General features: G+C 31.4%; 1 protein-coding gene across 1 annotated transcript in view; it reads left to right on the top strand.

The window, feature by feature from the left end:
- LOC142319560 (histidine ammonia-lyase-like) overlaps positions 1-13,984 on the top strand; it is a 54,855-nt gene that overhangs the window by 20,208 nt on the left and 20,663 nt on the right. Inside the window, exons 7-8 of the mRNA XM_075356962.1 lie at positions 2,112-2,178; positions 7,828-7,991. Coding sequence (XP_075213077.1) covers positions 2,112-2,178; positions 7,828-7,991 — 231 coding nt within the window. The remainder of the gene's footprint in view (positions 1-2,111; positions 2,179-7,827; positions 7,992-13,984) is intronic.

The raw sequence follows: 13,984 nt of genomic DNA on the forward strand, positions 1-13,984 counted from the left end.
AGGGACAAGGGAAGCAATTTTAGGCCTCAGATTAATAGTAGAAGGAAGATTAAAGAAAAACAAACCAACATACTTGGCGTTTATAGACCTAGAAAAGGCATTCGATAACGTAGACTGGAATAAAATGTTCAGCATTTTAAAAAAATTAGGGTTCAAATACAGAGATAGAAGAACAATTGCTAACATGTACAGGAACCAAACAGCAACAGTAGCAATTGAAGAACATAAGAAAGAAGCCATAATAAGAAAGGGAGTCCGACAAGGATGTTCTCTATCTCCGTTACTTTTTAATCTTTACATGGAACTAGCAGTTAATGATGTTAAAGAACAATTTAGATTCGGAGTAACAGTACAAGGTGAAAAGATAAAGATGCTACGATTTGCTGATGATATAGTAATTCTAGCCGAGAATAAAAAGGATTTAGAAGAAACAATGAACGGCATAGATGAAGTCCTACGCAAGAACTATCGCATGAAAATAAACAAGAACAAAACAAAAGTAATGAAATGTAGTAGAAATAACAAAGATGGACCACTGAATGTGAAAATAGGAGGAGAAAAGATTATGGAGGTAGAAGAATTTTGTTATTTGGGAAGTAGAATTACTAAAGATGGACGAAGCAGGAGCGATATAAAATGTCGAATAGCACAAGCTAAACGAGCCTTCAGTAAGAAATATAAGCTGTTTACATCAAAAATTAATTTAAATGTCAGGAAAAGATTTTTGAAAGTGTATGTTTGGAGTGTCGCTTTATATGGAAGTGAAACTTGGACAATCGGAGTATCTGAGAAGAAAAGGTTAGAAGCTTTTGAAATGTGGTGCTATAGGAGAATGTTAAAAATCAGATGGGTGGATAAAGTGACAAATGAGGAGGTATTGCGGCAAATAGATGAAGAAACAAGCATTTTGAAAAATATAGTTAAAAGAAGAGACAGACTTATAGGCCACATACTAAGGCATCCTGGAATAGTCGCTTTAATTTTGGAAGGACAGGTAGAAGGGAAAAATTGTGTAGGCAGGCCACGTTTGGAATATGTAAAACAAATTGTTAGGGATGTAGGATGTAGAGGGTATACTGAAACGAAACGACTAGCACTAGATAGGGAATCTTGGAGAGCTGCATCAAACCAGTCAAATGACTGAAGACAAAAAAAAAAAAAAAAATGTTAATCTGATGAAGTTTATTTAAGCAAATTAAATATATTACCAATTTATATTACAAATTTTTTAGATGTTGTTAATTACAAACAAATGGGGAAAACAATAGTAAGCCCATTTTAGCTATACACTTTAATTAGAAATAAAAAAAATTGAATAAAGTAAAGTATCCACTTTAATGTAGTAGATGATTTTCTACAATCATCAGTTAATAGGATATTCTATTATATAAAAGGAAAGTTACGGATGTAATTTTCCTATCGCTCTTTTTTATTCACGAATTGATCTTTGTAATCGGCCTAGTAATGATTAATTTTTACTAAGTAAACTGAGTGACTTTTTTCTGAAGTGAGTACTGAGTATTTTAAAACTACAAACTTTTGAAATGATGCAAATTTAGTAAATACAGTTTTTAATAACTTACTTCAAAATGTTTTAGTCACTCTTGCAGCCACCTTCAGTGACTTGAGAGCTGACTGAAAGATGTTTGAAAATGTCAGTAATGAAAATTTTTGAAAATGTTTAACAGAAAACATTTTAAAATAAGTTACTAAAAAGATTGTGTGATTAAATATGGTTCAGTTTATAATTTTAAAAGTTTATAGTTTTACATAATTTTCATCACCAACCATAATGGATAAAATCAAAATTACACCAAAGAAAGCAATATTATGAGTTCTTTTTAAGAAAAAATGGTGTTAACATAACACCCCTATAATAATTTAATTGCTAATGTAGTATACATCAAAAGTTTAAAAGAAATGTTTCTGCACTTATTGCAAGTTGTGATTTATTCAAGCAATCATTTACTTCATGTACTGCCCATTGGGCAATTTGTATTTACAAAGAACTAATCAAATTTATTACCTGTTCATCAATAAAATGGAAATTTATTGATTATCAGAATTTAACTTCAAATAAAATGTAATTAACATTTTAAATTTCTTTGCAGTTGTGTATGGAATAACAACTGGTTTTGGAAATTTTGCTCGGACTAATATAGAAAATGATAAACTTGAGTAAGTTCAGTGCTTTATATTTGCTTAAAAACTATTATTTTTTCCCTTTATAATGCATGATCTTCTTCAGTTATGGCTGTTAAAATTAATTGATTATGTAGTATTAATGTAGTGTCTAGTATTAGTAGGGGAAGAGAGTAAACACATATTAAACGACCTATTGGCTTCACAACATTTGAAGCATCTCAGTTTGAAAGTAAGTGTTGTAATACCACATAAAATTAGTTTTCATAAATTATCATGTTAAATAGAAGTTAATACAGATGTGCTTTAGGTAGGTAAAAATTGCATACTTTTTATACTTTGTTAACCATGGAGAAAATAAGTTGATGACTTCAAAAAAAAAAGAAGAAATTAAATAATGTATACAAAGTCATGCTCCTCCACAAATTCAGTCAATGGATTTTCTTGAAGTCATTATTCTCAAACTCCTTTTCTCTCTTGTTAAAGTAATGTGGATTATATCTTCAACTGAAAACAGAATATCATATTTATTTATTTATTTATTTTAGCAATTACAGTCAGATACTCATTTCCAACTTCCTTTTCTTTACTTTTTTTTATGATGAAAAATGTATTTTGTACTTTGTAAAAAATGATGTGACTAATCAGGATTTGAAGCCAGAACATTCCAAATGAATAAATCCCTTTCGGCATGCTGGAAGGCAGAGGTTGATTTCACTGTGCTAACTAGAGGATAAAAAATTTTTCCATCCTAAAGTTAAGAAAAATTTCAAATTTACTCAATAGACAATAGTTGCATGTGAAAAAAGTTTCACATGTTTAGCATATGACAAGCCCCCATCTTCTTACAATTCCAGCAACATTTTGGTCATCCCCTGCTGTAAGAATTAGTCATATCAAAAATTGTTTCAGACAAACGTTTTAGGTAATCTTTAGAGGACTAACAACCACTTTAAACCGATTCAATACTGTGCCTATATTAAGGGAGGTATGATTTTTTTGTCTTTGAAATCTCCTTTTTCATCCCCTATGCCAGTGGCTGTTGATATCAAAAAACTTTACTTAAATAAGTTTTAGGCCCTTATCCAAAGAATAGTGATATTAATTATCACTATATCACAAATATAATTTGATATTTTTCTTAATAAGAAAGTTAGTGATATTTTTTTTGTTGAAAAAGCCTCCCATTCCACCCCCATTATCCGGTTTTGCCCATTAACAAACTCGACCGAGATTTTGGGTCGTTATATTTTATGTATAAATTTGAAAGTGATTGGCGGAAAATTACGGCAGTTATCGTGTCCGCAAGAAAGTGAAATATATATACGAGGTTTGTAAATAAAGTGAATGAGACTAGTGTTTTTTGGCAGCCAAAGTGCCAACATTGTAAAGTTATTAGTAAACTTATGGTTATATCAATAGCTGATTTATGTCAGGTATTAATATTTTTAGTCTATTGTTGCCAGGGAGACGTAAACAAACTTTCGTGAAACGGGTTTTTGTTGTGCGTTACAGTGAGTAATACTAATTATGAGCAACGCTGTGCAATCCAGTTTTGTATTAAACTCAATGAGGATGCAACTGAAATTTTTTCAGAATTGAAAAGGGCGTATGGAGATGACGTTCTGTCACGAGCTAAGTTTATAGGTGGTGTAAAGCATTTTCAGATTGCCAGGAATCAGTTGCGGACGATCCACGCTCTGGAAGACCGTTAACATCAAAAAGTGACGACAATGATGAGTGAATTAGAGACTTGATGCGGTACGACCGCAACTGTCAGAATGATTGCAAAACAATTGAATTTGAACTGTAAAAATTTTATTTTTTATTTTTTGAAATTGTACCACATTCCATCAAATTTTCACAAATGAATTGGATGTAAAAAAAGTTTGTGCAAAATTGGTCCCAAAAAACCTCATGGTTGAACAGAAAAACAACAGGGTGGAAGTGTGCTGCAATCCTCTAGGGCAAATTGAAACTGATCCTGATTTTCTAAAAAATGTTATTACTGGTGATGAATCTTGGATATTTGAGTAGAACCCAGAAACAAAACGCCAGAGCAAAGAGTGGTACACTTCAAACTCACCACGTCCCCAAAAATCAAAACCATGCTAATTTGTTTCTTCGATAGTAATGGCATTGTCCATAAGGAATTTTTGCCTACAGGACAAATTAAATCAATGTGTTTACCGAGAAATTCTTGAAAGACTGCAGAAAAGAGTTGCCCGTGTGAGACCAGCCATCAAAGACAACTGGATGCTGCATCATAAAAATGCACCTTGTCACACTGCACCCTCAATTAATGAGTTTCTGGCAAAGAAAAACATTCTTGTAATTCCTCAACAATCTTATTCACCTTACTTGAGTCCCTGCGACGTTTTCCTGTTCCCGACTTTAAAAAACACCTCAAAGGACACCATTTTGGAACATAGAAAACATTAAAAAAATTGTAACCAACATCTGAGGGATATTTCGGTTTCTGAGTTCCAACATTGCTATGAAGAGTGGGAAAACTGTTTGAAGTGTTGCATGGCTTCCCAAGGGAACTGTTTCAAATGTGATGAGTCCATGTATAATTGGATTGTAAATAAAAGGTTTTTCTGAACCAGTCTCATTACTTTATTTACAGATCTTATATATATATATACGCGAATCACGGTACGCGTTACAATAGGTAGCTTTCTTATGAAATCTACCTAAAACCAGAAATATTACAGTTCTATCATAGAATGAGTGCTAGCGCGTTTTTATGAAATTATATTCATAACTGCGCACTAACTGCTGTCCACTAAAATAGATATGTATTAATTTGAGGTGAAATACATATATGTATTTTCAGTTCATTTTACAATCACTCTTTTTCAAGTGATATAAATACTACCTAATGAAACTGCCTGTGCATGATCAAGTAGTTTCTCAAAGGAAACGGGTAAATTTATGAAAATCAGAAAAGCAATACTGCGTAGTTGACTTTCAGTATTAAAGAACTAAAGTCATAATTAAATAAATAATGAAGGTTGTTTGTACATAAGAAAATGTACATACGTATGTATAAGAAAATATAGGTACTTATAATAATATAAACTTATATGCTTATGTTTGTATAAGTATATATTACATTCTTGTATATAAATTAATATTTTTACTTATTTATAAATAACTTATTCTGTTTATAATTTATATTTCTTATAAATATATGTTTATAAGAAACTAGCAGACCCGGCGAACTTCGTACCGCCTAAGAGTCAATGAATGTCGTGTTAACTTTAGCTAAACTTAATTTAGTATTTATTAACATAAGTAGCTGACCCGTCAGACGTTGTCCTATCATACCTATAATTATTCAATTCGAACAGGAACAAAAAATTAAAAAAAAATTTATTTCCTAAGCATAATGTTTATTATAATGTACGACAATATTCAATTTATTTTAGACCATTATGTATTTTTAGTCGTTTTATCGAGAAAAGTCTGACAATCCGAAGATGACTGTATAGGTAACAAAAGTTCTTTAATTTCTTCCCACGTAGGATGGCATGTGAATGTAATAAACAGATCTGGACGGCCATATGCGCGAACATTTGTGTGTATTCATTCATGTGCCGTGGACTCCCTATGAATGTAGCCGGCAGAATGACCATTTTTCCCAATTCGTTGGGATTCACATTGCCATCATTAACAATTGCATCACGTAAATGAATGTATTCTTCTGAACGCAACTTGGTTTGATTCAATCGAATGTAGAGAAGTCTTCGGTTTCGATTTTCGCATACATATCGACAATATATTGGTGGAACAATTGTCGACATTTCAATATATGATTTTCAGCGTTTTCACGAATCATCAAAAAGTAGGAATAGTAATTCATGGCACTGACTTTCTTGTTCGTTTCCTCATCTGTTTGTGGATTTCTCATTTTGATGTTCAAATGATATCCATCTTCACCTTTCCAAAATAAAATCGGATATTGCAATCCGTCGTATGAGCGATGTGTTTCTGCGACTCGCTGAACATTACCATTTCTGCGATGAAGAATTATATTACGTGAGTTAAATTCTTCGCCAACTATAACGATCGCCACTTCATCAATTGTTGGTGCATTGTGTCGTTTTTCGTGTTGGCCGAGAGGTGTTTTGTCTGCTCTAACTACAACTCTGTAGTCATCAGCTGGCATTTGGTCAAGGGCAGTTCTAAACAATCGGATCAATTCGTTGTGTTGATCGAATAAAATTTGTAATGCAGCGACAATTTCTCGTCTAGTGCCGGTATTGTATTGACAACGTTGATCGATTTGTTCATCACTGTTTTCCATGAAATAAATTTGAAGATATTTATGATCCGTATCTGGAAGTGGTAGTAATGATCCAGCACTATGATAGATTTGACCTTGCATTTTGAATGTTGGCATGTAATTGTCGCGCATGATAATGGTTGCACCGAATGATGTCATTCGGAAACATGAATTGTACTTGCGTATGTTCGTTAAGAAATGTTTCGATTCACTTGTGTCACCTGATACCAACGTTGATAACGGTTCGGGTGGTGGATGTAATTCTGGCAATTTTATATTTCCACCAGCACAGCACATTTCACAGCACAGCACAGCACTGCTTCATTCTTAAATTTGAATGCACTACAATATGTGCATAGTTCATCCATTTTTTCAATAACCACACTTGGATGAATGCTGTAATTATAATTAGTATCGTAATGGAATGCACTGAGATTCAAATAAGCGTGAGTGGTTGTTCTGGTTCGAGCAGTGATCACTCGAATGGTTTGCAGTCTGGATTCTCGTTGCTCGTTTGTTTCTGATGAACGGGCTCGAGCATGAAGTTCTCTGTGGGTTTCCAATCTCGCTTCTCGTTGCTTGTTTGTTTCTGATGCTCGTGTTGCCTTTTTCTTTCGTTATTGAGACGTAGAACGACCGATCGCTCGTTTTTTGGGAGGCATACCTGCACAGAAATGGCGTTGAAATTGGTTGAAAATTAAAATGTCGGAATGCAATGTTCACAATTATCGAAAGTTTTATATTTTAGTTTTCAAAATAACAAATTTAAATTAAGTACACTATCATTTTAAAAAATATCAAATCACCTTTATCTTACAATTCTAAGTCTGGCACCTATATATGAACTCCAGTTTTTTAAAGTATAATATTATTTTTTTAAATATCTCATTTTATCATAATCTAAGCATGGCAATTGTAAGAGTTATTCGGAAAAGTTCGGGAAATTTCGGAAAACCCCGTATTTTACTAGCTCAGAAACCTTCCCTGGCATGCATCCAACCATTCCCCAAAGTTTCATCGCTATCGGATGAACGGTTTAGGAAGGCATAAGTGACATACAGACAGACAAAATTCATTTTTATATATATAGATTATAAAAAAAATAAATTATAACAAATATTTAAATACTGAACCAGAATATGGACCAGATTTATGTTTATGTGAAGTCAACTTTTGAATATTAATCAAACATGTATATGAACATAAAGAAAAATAATAATATTGATTAGTTTATTTAGTTTAAAATGTCACAAAAACAAATAAGTAAATACATACTTTTTGTGTAATCATATCTTTGGTGGGAATATTTTTAGTGTACAAATATAATAGCAGTAAAAAGCTAATATCAAGTAAGTACAACTCTGTACACAAATGATTGGTTTTTTGTGTTCTAGAGAACTGCAATACAACCTGATAAGATCACATGCTGCTGGTGTTGGGAATCCTTTAAGTCCTGAACGGACCAGAATGCTCCTTGCTTTAAGGATTAATGTACTAGCTAAAGGATACAGTGGTATATCTCTGGAGACTTTAAATAAACTAATACAGGCATTCAATGGTAATTAGATATTATCTATTTAAATAAAAGTACTTGTGTGTAATGCAGCTAATGTAGTAACATTTCATAACATAATAAAGTTTTATGATGTAAGCATGGTTAATCTAGCCTGGGTAACTAGACTGAGGCAGGTGAAGCTCTGAAAGGCCTGTGAAGAGTAATTTATGAATCCATAAAAGTAAAAAAGAAATACTGGGAAAATTCAATTCTAACCCGGAACTTGAGTAGGACCTGCAGATGAAGTTTTAAATCTTTTAAGGCTTCTGATGGATAAGTAAGTTCAATTAAAATATTCTTCACCGGTCCTCTAAAAATATTTGTTACGCATAGAATTTGTGGAGAAATTGTAAATTTTCAGTTAAAGCTGACTGACTATTATTTGAAGATATAGAGTGTAAACATTTAATTTTTATTAAATAATGGTATTAATTTGAAGAAGTACTAAACTTTTGTTTTTAAATTTATAACCTAGCTTATGAAAGTAGGTTGTAGATCAATATCTATTGTATGTATATTTTTAAAGAATGTTATGAATTTGAACTGATTATATCATTGGCTAATTGAGATCTCTTAAATATAGAATAACTACTGTGAAGTGTTTTAAAAAGTCATTTATGTCCTACTAGGTCTTTTTTGTTTCTTTCTACACAGTTGATTAAGGAAGTAGCTATAATGGTCACAAGGTACTTCAACTCAAACCTCAGATAAAAAATTTTGCCTGTGTTCCCTCTTCATCTGACTAAGGTTTAATGAAATTTGTATAATTTTCTCATATTGACAATAAACTGTGGTACTGGTCTCTTAATTAAAAAATATGCTTCTCTATGCATTTTAAGACTTGGTTATTGTATTTCACCCACTTTGTATAGTAGTATATCATAAAACAAACTTTTTACAATTACAACAATTTTTTTATATCATGTGGCATTTATTAAGATTATTATAGTGCTTTAAAATTAAAAATTTGTAGCCTAAAAATGAGGTAAGTATTTTTATTAAATTTTTTTATGAAAATCAGAACATTATATATTATTAACTTAATTACTAAAAGATAAATGATTCATAGAGATCATTATGGCTGAAGGAGTTTTCATTTCAGGTATTTCTTGTGAATAGAATATAAAAGAAAGAAAAAGAAATGGAAAAAGCAAAATTAAAAGAACATATTTTCTTGAAAAAAAAAGTTAGAGTAAACCAATGTTTCTCATCCTGGGGGTTGCGGTGATATGAAAAGGGGGTCCTGAAATTAGTCTACAACTTTACATGTAAACAATAATAAAATTATTATATGAGAAAAAATCTTTTATTATAAAAATTTCTCTTACATCTATAAATACACATGACAAATGTAAAGAAAATAAATTAATGAGGTGGTTTGTTTGTTTTTACTTAAAAGTTTCTCCATATGTAGATGTATGTTAGAAATACAAAAAATCAAGTTGTTTTCAAGTGATAAAAGACGATTCCTATATTTAGTTTTTAGCGCAACCATAGCCGACAAACTCACTTGAAAGTAAACAGCGCACAGTAGTTTTCCATCCAATGAGGTCAGTCATAATTTAAATAAATGTCATTGTATTGTAATCTTGTCTTTTTACCAATTGATTCACTGGATGTAGATGGTTCTGGTTCACTTTACTTTTCCACAAATTTATTCATTTTCTATAAGAATCTAATTAAAAAAAAAAAAAACAGTTACACCATTTGACTGCACACAAAAAACCAGAACCTCAATTATCATTAATTTCAATGAAACTACGCTTTTAAAGACTTAAAGGCACCAGATGCACACTTGCATTCGAAAATAAACTGATATTCTGCAATCCCTTACACCACTTTTATGCTGCTGAGCATGATGTGTTCAAACGTATCATATGCATGTTCAAACATGATACTCTCAGTGAATATTATGCAAGCAGACCAAATTGCAATGAGCATGTACACATTAAGTTGAAACCTGTAAATTGCTCATGTTTGTACTCAGCCAGTTTTGAGTTTTTATGAGGTTAACACTTTGTGGACTACTTATTTACAACAAATTTTAATTTTAATTTAATTTGAAACCTTAGTTCCCTGATCTAATTGAAAGTTAATTATATTTACATAATTTAAAAAAAGTATAACAATGTTCTTACATTTTTTTTTTCATAAGATTTAATAATTTTCATGTAATTACCGTATTTATTCGAGTACCCCCACACTTTTTTTTACTCTTCATCCATGCATGTTTATACTTGTCGCTATCAATGAAGCTAAACAGTTTAACTAGTTTAATTGGATTGGGATTGATGAATCGTGAAATATTCATTATACAATTTTTTACTTTTTGGGAGGTGTGGAGCTAAAAAGGATTGAAAATCATTGGAGTAAACATAATAAACAGGTTTGAAGACCAAATTCTGCCTCTTTAAAATCATATTTTTTATTCCTCTTAATCAATTTTTATAGAAGCTAAGCTTCATGAAACTAATAAAGTACCTATAAAACTTTTATTTCTCTGATTTCTTTTATGCTTCATTCAGTATTATGAAAATTTAAAACTTGTATTTTCAAAAATAATAAGGTTCTTTTTGTGTAAAATTTTATTTTCTGTATTCTTATGATTTCAGTTTTTATACATTTATTTTATTTTTAGATATAGCTGGAAAAAAACAAAAACAGCTGCTTTGATGCAAAATGTTTAAACATACTACTGGAAGGAAATCATGAAAACATTTTTTTAATGTTTCAACTATACATAAAATGCTACCTATATGAAAAATTCAGCCAGTTTTGAGTTTTTATGAGGTTAACACTTTTGGACTACTTATTTACAACAAATTTTAATTTAATTTGAAACCTTAGTTCCCTGACTTAATTGAAAGTTAATTATATTTACATAATTTAAAAAAAGTATAACAATTAGTTCTTACATCTTTTTTTTTACCATAAGATTTAATAATTTTCATGTAATTACCGTATTTATTGAAGTACCCACCACACTTTTTTTTCTTGGAATTGAACCTTAAAACTTTAAAGTTACATTTTTTCAGTTCTTCTTTAAATTTCGAACTTTGATTTTGACTCAGATTTGATGTTGGCTCAGATTAAAACAAATAACTTCCAACTTACCCTTAACTTTGCTCAACTTCAAAAGTCAAAATTTAAGGAAGAAATTAATATTGAATTTTGCCAGTTGATGCACTGTAAGGTCGGTTTTATACATTTTTTTTTTTAATATTATTTTGAATTGTAAATTCTTTTAAACATTTATTAAGCTTACATAAACCGTTGTCTGTGACAAAAAAACTTGAGGCAAGACGTGTTGATAAAAGTAGGAAAAAGAATGCACAGAAATAGCATTACTGCCTATTACCGAACATGAGCTAAGTTTGTCTTGAATGCTGAAATATTTTTATTTTTACCTCCACGTTTCGTAAGTAATATTGAAGTTTCGTAAGAAAGCACTTTGAATTTAAGAATGGTCGTAACCTATACCGTTCATTAATCTATAACAATTTAATGCTATGCAAAGATAACGACAAAAAATTAGAACCCTATGTAAACAATCTAGTTTTCTGTTAAAAAAAACCATCCGCTTAATGTATATGGAAAAAATTTACAGCAGGATCACCAGAGGAATTTCCTCCTTAAATTTTTTTTTAAAATAATCGAAGTCGATCTACTTGTTTAAAAATAATATTTGAATGTTATTTTTTTTTTTAAATACATACCGATTGGATTTAAACCCATCTACTCCTTTTATTGAAAAATTTTAAGCCATTTATAAGTAGTAGTGACTAATTCGACAGCTTTCATTTACAAACGTATGGATTAAATGGTGGCATTTTTTCTATTGTGACCTCAGGTCTACATTTATTATTTAATTAATCCACTTGACCTCCAGGGCCGAATGGTTACTCCTTTGCCCTTCAACTGGAAGTTTCTGGGTTCGAATCCCGACCAGAATTGGGATTTATTGGTCTCTACAAAATACCGTATTTATTCGAGTACCCCCACACGTTTTTTCTTGGAATTGGAGAGAAAAAATAAGGGTGCAGGGCTTACTTGAAACATAGCCTTTAGCCAGGATAATTTATGTAAAGTAAACGTTTTCTTACAAGTACCTAAATTCAATCACATAAATATAGTTACATTAGGCTTTCGTTTATCAATACCGGATGCCGCTTATACAGAATACATCCTTAATTATTAACCTCCTGTTCATATTATCGATAGGAACGAAGTTACGGTATTTTTGTAAAATTTATTCATTCTGTATAGGCAGCATCCGGTTCTAATAACACTACAGTTACAGTATCAGTTACCCATCGTCGTATTGTCTATTCGCCATAGATATTGTACTGTTTGTATATGTGGACGGTTATGTGCATTTTATCTGTTTAGAGTATCTTATAAAGTTTAATACGGTGATTTATTTTAATTACAGCATTAAAATGAGTACAAAAGGACAGAGTCTACCATCTTTTACAGTAAATGAAAAACTGCGCGTTATAGAAGAGACTGAAAAATTGGAAATCGGGCGGCAGGAAGAAAATTTGACGTACATGAAAGCTGCATTCGAGACCGGCGTAAGAAGAAACAACTTCTGGTGAAAGGCACTGGTAATAAATGAGCTTTTCGTGGCTTAAAACCAAAATACACAGACATAGGAAAATAATTGTTTGACTTTTTATGGAAAAAAGGAAATGCGGTTATGCTGTCACGACAGAAATGTGTCAATCTTATGCTCATAAAATCGGTAAATCATTGAATAAAGTTGATTTTAAAGCAAGCTGTGGATGGATAACACGATTTTTTTTACACGAAATGAATTGTCAATAAGACAAAAAACGACTATTTCTCAACGACTTCCAGACGCTTATGAACAAAAAATATTTTATTTTCACAAATACATAATAAATCTTAGAAAAGATAAAGGCTATTTACCTTCTCAAATGGAAAACGCAGATCAAATTCCCGTATATTTTGAAATGCCATAACAAAACCGTAAACAAAAAAGGTAAAAAAAGTGTTACGATTCGCACTGGTGGTAATGAAAAACAAAGGTGTAGTGTTATGCTTTGCATTATTTCTGACGGATGAAACTTTCCTCCGTACATTGTTTTTAAAAGAAAACTCTTCCTACCGTACAGGTAAATGGAGTTATTATCAGAGCACAGGAATCAGGTTGGATGGACGAAACCTTAATTTTAGACTGGATCAGGTGTGTATGGCAAAAGCGATCAGGAGAGATTTACTTAATAAAAAAAATACCGGTATGCTAGTAATGGATAGTTATCGGGAGCATTCAACTGATTAAGTGAAAGACATTTTAAAAAAGGGTATGACAGACCAAGTAATAATTCGAGGCGGATTGACATGTCTATTGCAACCACTAGATGTCTGCATTAATAAACCGTTCAAATCTGCATTAAAACAACTGTACAGTAAATGGATGGCTGATGAAAATTTCTTTCTCACGCCTACAGGAAGAATCAAACGCCCAGATTTTAACCAGATTTGTGTTTGGATAAAAGATGCTTGGGAAGATATTTCCACGGAATTAGTAAGGAAAAGTTTTAAAAAATGCGGAATATCTAATGAACTTATGGTGGTGAAGACGGTTATCTTTGGCCGAGCGACGTAGAGACTACCGGTAACTCTTCTGCAGACATTGACAGTGACAGTGATTAATTAAAAATAAAATCCCATATTAAAAAGTGTATTGAAATGATCCTTTTCAACGTGATACTTTCTTTTCGTTTTACTGGCCTACTGATTCTGAACGAAACTAGTACTTACGGTAATTAATTATTAATGTAATATTAATATTGTAATTTAAATGAACGAATTAAATGCTTTACTTTCTGAATAATTATTTTTTTATCATATCTGGTGCACTTTAAAATACCGGTATATACTCGATTTTTTTTTTTTAGATTTTCGGTCCGAAAAATCGAGGTGCGCGGTTTATTCATGGGCGGGGGGTACTCAAATAAATATGGTAAATA

This window comes from Lycorma delicatula, chromosome 2 (genome assembly GCF_047948215.1).
Source record: "Lycorma delicatula isolate Av1 chromosome 2, ASM4794821v1, whole genome shotgun sequence".
NCBI lineage: Eukaryota > Metazoa > Arthropoda > Insecta > Hemiptera > Fulgoridae > Lycorma > Lycorma delicatula.